We start from the raw sequence: 7,863 nt of genomic DNA, 5'->3' as shown, positions 1-7,863 counted from the left end.
AATGCCAGACACTTGAATACTCTTCCAATCTGTCTTTGCATAATTTCTACTTTCAGTTGTTAAATAAACTCTAGAGAAGTTACCAAGGGCCTATACAAAAAGTGAAAAGTGTTTTGAGCAGGTCGTATTTTCAAATTATAAACATATGGAAATTCAAAAAATTCCTTAAATTCTAAGTTAATTTCCTACCCTAGTTATAAAGTTCAAAGCAGATTTTCAGCATTAAAAAGTGACACATATCAAGTTTCAGGTATTTATTTATTAGTCAGTGTAAATCCCAACATAACACATCAACATGATTTCATGCATTCAGAGGGGAAATATTTCCTGAATAAGTGGAAAATTGTGTGGATGGCTTCTGGAAGACCTTCATTTTAAGCAGCTTTATAGTGAAACATTTCATTTAGAAGTCTGGGCCTTCTTTCTTCAGTTTGCTGTAATCTACATTCACTGAGTAGAACTTGGAAAAGAAGAAAGATATTTTAGATAATCCATCAAATACAAAGAGATGGTACAGAAGCTTTAGAATTACTTTTATTCAGCTTCCTATAGTAACAATTACAGACATGAATTTTTTACTACAAATATTTAAGAATATAAAAGTCATCCAAAGAAAGATACTGAAATTCCAGTCCTTTATTAATGATTTTGGTAAGGTAAAAACATTCAATCTACCTCAGAACAGTGTTAGTATGTTCCCTTAATTTCTTAAGCCAGATTGCATCAAAATCTGATCATCTCACCACTTCTGGTATGAAAGTTCTTAAATAGTTTACTCATTCCTGTGCCAGAGAACACTGAAGAGGTTGTTACAATTACTTGAGGATTACTTTATTTAACTCCAAAAGAACTAAAACTGCAGAATCAACATTTTCTTCAGGGATTTTAAGCAGCCATAAATTTGTATCTATTATTTCTTCAAACCCTTTTATTTATTTTCCCAAACATACCCTAACTTCTTTATCTCTACTGAAAAGTTCTTATTTTACTAGTTTTGAAAAAAAGGAAAATTCTCAAGTTGTAAAGTTTATCCTGGAGATAAACACAAAGTTGCAGAGACAGTAAGTACAAATAACCCATAGAGCAATAATCTTTGTTCTGACAGTTTTAAGAAGCAAATGCATCTAGAGTTTTTTTTAAAAGAAACTAATTGTGTGCTATCCTTAACACTATTGACAAAATTAGAGAGAATATCTATAAAAGAACTACAAGCTCTATGTCAAGAAAATAAACACTGGTTTCTTCCAAAGAATGCCAGACACTGGGCACAATGCTTTACGTTTAACTACCATGGCCTTACTCATTCTTACTTTATAAAAGTGGCAAATTGAAGATCAAGTTATAGGATTCCCCAATGAATGAGAAGCAGGATCAAGCCCCTATACTCATGCAGGGTGGAAAGGTCATAATATCTTTGCCAATTTTCTCAAAACTAAGCAGACTTCTGATGTATTTGCTTCTATTCAGTTCCATGTGCCCACATCAAAATTCTGCTGAAATAACAAAGTAATTATCAAACCTATTTTATTTTTCAGCTTCCATGCCTCATTCTTTTTCCCAATTTAATGGTGGCTACCTTGAAGGTCTCTGGAACAATAGTTGGGAAGGCACAAAATATTCAGATTGTGGCTTTGGAACATTTAATCAATTGAGAAGGATTGCTGGGTCTTTAATGCTTAAATCCTATTTTATTTTAGTCCTCTCTGTCTACATTTGGCTAGATTTGCAAAGGGGCACAAACAATCCCCAAAACTTAGTGCTTTACAACAACAAAGGTTCACGTTTCACTCACATTATATGTCATTTGTAAGCTGACTGCTTCATGTTCTCTTCATTGCAAATCTGGGCTGAATGAATAACCCTTAATTGTCTATTTTGGTCTCAGGACAGATGACAAAGAACAATGGAGGAACCACACACTGGCTCAGTGATGGGAGATATCATGTCTTCATCAAGATTTTCCAGAGTTGTGAGACTAAACCTGATGTTAACAAGTCATTAACAAAACACACACACACACCCTAATTTTCTTAATGAGTAGTGAGTGATAAAATAATCTAGTTTACTTCACTGTGTTCAGAAGCACTAGCCGGCTTCATTCGCTCTGGGCTTATTTTCTGAACTTGGTTCCCTTTCATTTCTGAATGCAAATTGCCCAATTTTTCTACAAGTTCATCTCTTGGCAAATAGAGTCAATAACAGTCTACTAACATCCTGTTTTCCAAAATCTTTTTCTATCACAAACTTCTTTAGGTACATGGTCTACCTTCTAAGTTACAGCAGGTGATACTTTATCAAATATTTTGCCATTATCTAATGGTTTATCTTTCCAGTCTTGAAATCCGTGTCATAGCTACTCATCCCATTCATGCCAAACAAATTAGATTTTTGTTGCAGCAACATTCCATTTCCAACTTCCATGTCCTCATACTGACATGTGTTATCATGTTCCAGGACACTGGTAATTTGCCTTCATTATCAGAATCACTTGAAGAGCTTTTTGAACTACACCTACCCAGAGACTAATACACAATTTGGTGAAGGACCAAAGCCTGTTTTTGGTTTTGTTTTGTTTTTTTCTTTTTTAAAGTTTATTAGTTGTGGAATCATTTTCTCTAGAAGGTGCTTAAACAAACTGAAAAGACGAAAAATAAATCAGGATGAACATTTATCTTTTTTTTTTTTTTTTTGAGGTAATACACAGGTTAGATGGCTCATTTCAGCTTTGACAGACCATTTTTCTTATAGGGAGATCCACTCAGAACTGGGAGCCAAATGATCAGACAATTAAGTGGAAAGCTTGGAAACAGCAAAAGGCGATAATTATCTTAAAAGTTGCTCTCATCAGTAATAATAGCATCCATCTTCATCAAGGATGTAGAGCTGCTAATGTGTCCTGGTCAGAGCACCCCTTCTTGAGAATGCTTAAGCATATTGTTATTTCTTTTGATGAAGCAGCCAAGTATGCTGGAAAGTGCATGTGGTGAGTTATATATACACCTTAAATCGTTAAGTTGTATGAAATGTGAATTATATCTGAATAAAACTGCCTTGGTTTTAACATTTCCAGAGTTAGTCTCTGTATGCAAAATTTTTATACACAAGGTTATATTTAGGCAATTAATAAATGGTCTCAGATTTATAACACAGATGGACCTTAAGAGCATTATACTAAGTCAGTCAGTCACACATGGAAAGATAAATACTGCATGATATCACTTATATGTGGAATCTAAAAAAGCTTAAATGTACAAAAGTAGAATAGTGGTTACCAGGAGCAAGGGGTGGGGGAATTGGGAGATGTTGTTTAAGAGTACAAACTTGCAGCTAGTAAATAAATTCTGGAGACTGAATACACAACATAGGAATTATAGTCAACAATACTGCATTATAAACTTCAAAGCTGCTAAGAGACTAGATCTTAATTGTTCTCAACACACACACACACAAACACAACAGTAATTATGTGAAAGGACAGAAGTGTTAGCTTATGGTACTATAGTAATCATATTACAATATATAAATTTATCAAACCAACACCTTGTATACTTTAAACTTACATAATTTTATATGCCAGTATCTCAACAGAATAAATGGTCTGTCTATGAACTCATTCTATGAAAGAGTAGTTCCACAAACTACTTTTCAGGAAAGATATTAAAAAGTTTAGTAAAAGATTCATGGTAAAATTTAAGTTTCAACCGATTTCATTTCTTTCTAATTACCTTCACTTGAAATATTTCCACCATACCAACAAGAAAGAACAGTCAACCAAATTATCCACTGAAATAGTGCTACTCAAAGTGTGGTCCATGGACCAGCAGCATCAGCATCATCTGAAACTGTTAGAAATTAAAATTCTTAGTCTCCACAACAGACCAACTAAATAAGAATCTAAGTGCATGGAGCTGAACAACATGTGTTTTAACCACCTCTCCAGTTGAGAACTATGTACATGGAAGTTTACAAATACTACACTAGACTATTCAAGATCTAAGAAAATGGTATATGATAGCTCTACTACCTCTTTTTCCCTCAGTCAAATCAGTAGAACGAAAACATTATCTTAATTTCACATCCAGAGTCTAAGGTCTGTGAATAAAAAATACTTAGAAGAAAATATTTGCTAGGGAAATATGTCATTTTAATTTCACAAAACAATCTGGCACTTCCTCAAAGTTCATTATAATGGAATTTTACATGTATATCCAATTTCAAAACAAAACTACATTATGAGAAAATGTATTAAAATACACTTTCTAGTAATTCTGAAACAACTTTGTAGCTTACCTTGTATTGATCATTGGGACCCAGTTTGTTCCAGGGTTCTGGGTTATTCTTCCTATCCCAACTAAAAGAAACAAACATTATAACTGCTATAGTAATAAAACACAATTCAAAATAGTTTTACATTTCCTAAGGAGCTAATATATTGAATAGATCTCATTTTCTATTAGATGAAGTACAATGTCGTTTTCCTTAAGAGTTGAAACAGAGGAAGGTTCTATTATTTAACAATCCCATGTAATTAATTAGAAAAAAGAGTAGAACAGAGAACCTCTTGGGCAGTTTATTTGTCCCTATCCCTCTCATGGGAAACCGTAAACTTGGCTTTTGGGATGCTTAGGTGGCTTAGTCAGTTAAGTGCTGACTTTAGCTCAGGTCATTATCTCACGGTTCGTGGGTTCAAGTGCAGCATCAGGGTCTGTGCTGACAGCTCAGAGCCTGGAGCCTGGTTCACGTTCTTTCTCCCTCTCTGACCTTCTGCTCATGTGCATGCCCTCTCTTTCAAAAATAAACAAAAACATGAAAATTTAAAATAATTAACTTGGCTTTCATTTAAGAAGTGTTATATATTAAAGTAGAGAATAACAATAAATCAACTTTTTTGTTGTCTGTTGATTCTCTTACTTCAAAAAGAAACATTCCCTATTGAAGAAAAGCAGACAAAAAAACATTTATGTGTATCAGCAACTCTGATTAAGTAGTTTATAAAAATAGTTATCTCAATTCTCACAAGACTCCAAATAATGCGCAGTTTTACTCTATGGATGAGAAAAATGAGACTCAAAGAAATTTAGACAATTTTATGAACCAGGGAAAGAAAATGACAAAAGGCTCTCCACTTCTTAGATATGACTATAAAACTTAGGCTTTCTAGTACTCGATGTTGCTTCCCTAAACACTGGCTCCCAAAGCAGCTTCATAAACCATCTATGTTCTAAACATTTTTAAGCACTTACCTGACATCTGGATTGAACAATGCCAGACGCAAGACATACAGTGCTGCTCCAGTGCCTCCCGCTCCAATAAATACGAAGAGGGGGATCAACTAGAACCAACACAAAATAGACACGAATTAACAGCCAGCTTCAAATACCTAGATTTTGATAAAAGAAAGGCTAGAGTAATTCCTACACAATGATTCTCAGGTCTCAGATTGCTATATTTTGATCTTTTAAAATCTGAATAAAGGTAGACCTTATATTGAGGTAAGACTTCTTATAACTGTGTTGAAAAACGGAGACATGACAAGACATGAAGATCATTCTGGTTTAATGTGGAAAAAAATTATACTCAAATTTTTAAATTTCCAGATATCAAGTCTTCTCTACCTAATATTTATACACGTTCTCATTAAATTTCGCAGCTTCCTTTATCTCAAGGCTTGTAAAACAACTTCTTGGCCTGCCTTCTTTTTCACCGAAAAACAAATTCTGTTAAATAAAGAGACGAAACAGAAACATACCTGTGACAAACATCGGTCACAGGCATAAATCTCTGAAGACATATTACCACCATGCTTAATGCGTAGTTAGGTAATGGGTTTAAGATAAAGACTGAGGAACTGGGTTTTAGGACTATAGCACGCTGATGTGCTGGGGGAAAAATTAAGATACAGAAAAACTTAATTCTGATTCACCTCGGCGCTACCAAACTCTCGCAAAATGTAAAGCTGTCAAGCAAACTGAGGATTCCAAGATTGCAGGCCTTTGTATTCGCCACAGGCCTGGTGGTGCAGTGCAGTACGAGATCTTTAAAAGCTGGCATAACAAATAGGAAACCTGACCTGCTGTCTCTAACCCCCACGGCGCACCATTATCCCCGGGTCGGGCCAACTTACAAGAGGGTGCAACCACCAGACTGTTTCAACATTCACTAGTTTATTTTCCTCTAAGGTATCCCTCATCTTCCGCCGGCCAGCCCAAAACCCTCAATGCATGGCGTGGAAAGTCAGAACTCAAGGGCTTGGGGGCGAAGTAAGAGCAAATCACAAGTGAGCCAAGGTCCAGCCCCGAGAACCTGCTTATGATCGTCAAGGAGGAAAGTCCCCAGGGAACTGAGGCACCGCAGCTGGACACAGGATGGACAAGTGAAAACACTGCAAAAGGTGTCACGAACTTACGCTCGGGTGCTTCTTGGCCTGACTGAAGATCTTGAGTAGCATGGCTGCGGCAGGGGCCTCGGCTTCAGGAGCAGAAAAGATCAAACCTGGAAGGCCCAGCAGTAATCAGTACTTACACCTAGGATGAACGGACATCCAAAGTCACCCAGAACCTCCTACCTAAGGACCCCTGGCGCGGAGGGCAGCTTGCGGCAAGAGCGCCCGGATGCGGCTGTCCTTAACAGTGCCTGCTTTGATCAAGAAACTCACGCATCCGCCCTGACCTAGCCAGACCCTTACGTTCCAGTCCCAAACGCAGCATTCTCAATCCTGTCCTATATATTCTTCTGAGCGGTAAATTTTTTCGTCGAAACTGGAACACTTTCATTGACTAAACAGGCACTTTCTCGGGAAGACACTCATTGAGAAAGAGGGTGGGCGGGGTCTTCTTGGTAAGCTCCTGCGAGCGGGCCGCGCGTAGAGGCGCTGGGGACGCGCGTGCTCGGCGCGCGCCTGCAGTTCTTCACAGGCGCTGAGGGAGCCGCGCGGCGCCCGGCGTCAGGCGCTGAGAGGGCAGGTCGAGTCTCTTGCTGCTAAGGTCAGCGAGTGCGGTTTAAAAAGACTGCAGCTGCTTCCTGTCTTAGATTGTCGCATATAGGCAGAAGTTAAAAGCTATTAAATGACTTACAGATGGCAAAAGTCTTTTGTCAGCGTAAGCTTTAGATTCCCCGGGTCTTGGCCCTCGATTTAATGTTCATTGCCATGGCAGTCTACATTCTCCCCGGACCCAAAATTGATTTTTATTTATTTATTTTTTAAATGTTTTATTCATTTTTAGGAGAGAGAGAGAGAGACAGCCGAGCAGGGGAGGGTCAGAGAGAGAGGGAGTCACAGACTGAAACAGGCTCCAGGCGCCAGGCAGTCAGTACAGAGCCCGACGCGGGGCTCGAACCCACGAACCGCGAGATCATGACCTAAGCGAAAGTCGGTCGCTTAACCGGCTAAGCCACCCAGGCGCCCCACAGTTGATTTTTAAAATGCTTTCAGTGGTCGTGTTCCTACATACAGTTTTTCCAGTACTCTAACACAATTTTCATGTATCTGTTATGTTCTTCTTAAATTTTGTTTTGTTTCATTGTTTTTACAACCGAAAGTCTTAACGTGAGACAGGCGTAGTTTAAACAATCAAATCACAAGGGTTTGGGACTGGAAGACTAGGAAAAGGAGTCTCTGAAAAAGGCAACGTGAGACCTAAAGGAGAAGCAAACAAGTGAAAACGGATAATGCTGCTGTACAAATAGTGCTAATAAGTGACAGTCTGAAACTAGAAATACCCTTTGAGGAAATGTAGGAGGTCTGGTGTGGTAGTAACTTGGAAAAGGGAGAGAGTGAAAGGTGGGAATCGGATCTGCTGCGCCAGTAGTACATCAAGGGTTTAATGCTGAGACCCTTAGGAAGTTATGGGGGGGGGGGGGCGG

At 38.1% G+C, this 7,863-nt stretch overlaps 1 protein-coding gene across 1 annotated transcript; it reads right to left on the bottom strand.

Moving 5' to 3' along the window:
• Positions 1-239: 239 nt before the first annotated feature.
• Positions 240-6,570, bottom strand: NDUFA4 (NDUFA4 mitochondrial complex associated). The gene is made up of 4 exons (XM_039216625.1): positions 6,407-6,570; positions 5,244-5,332; positions 4,291-4,351; positions 240-460 (listed from the first exon to the last, which is right to left on the bottom strand). The coding sequence occupies exons 1-4, from the start codon at positions 6,446-6,448 to the stop codon at positions 404-406; spliced, it is 249 nt and encodes an 82-aa protein (XP_039072556.1). The 5' UTR covers positions 6,449-6,570; the 3' UTR covers positions 240-403.
• Between the last annotated feature and the right edge of the window lie 1,293 nt (positions 6,571-7,863).

Source organism: Hyaena hyaena, unplaced genomic scaffold (genome assembly GCF_003009895.1).
Source record: "Hyaena hyaena isolate Hyena2069 unplaced genomic scaffold, ASM300989v1 scaffold_646, whole genome shotgun sequence".
In the NCBI taxonomy this organism is placed as follows: domain Eukaryota; kingdom Metazoa; phylum Chordata; class Mammalia; order Carnivora; family Hyaenidae; genus Hyaena; species Hyaena hyaena.
The sequence above is the reverse complement of the archived record's forward strand: the minus strand, read 5'-3'. Positions and strand labels throughout refer to the sequence as shown.

Bases quoted from the DNA above. Each gene is read 5' to 3' on its own strand.
- NDUFA4 (XM_039216625.1), bottom strand. From the start codon at position 6,448: ATGCTACTCAAGATCTTCAGTCAGGCCAAGAAGCACCCGAGC. The intron at 5,333-6,406 runs GTAAGTTCGTGA...TGTTGGTTCTAG, and splicing joins AGGCCAAGAAGCACCCGAGC to TTGATCCCCCTCTTCGTATT. The intron at 4,352-5,243 runs GTAAGTGCTTAA...TGTTTCTTTTAG, and splicing joins TTGTTCAATCCAGATGTCAG to TTGGGATAGGAAGAATAACC.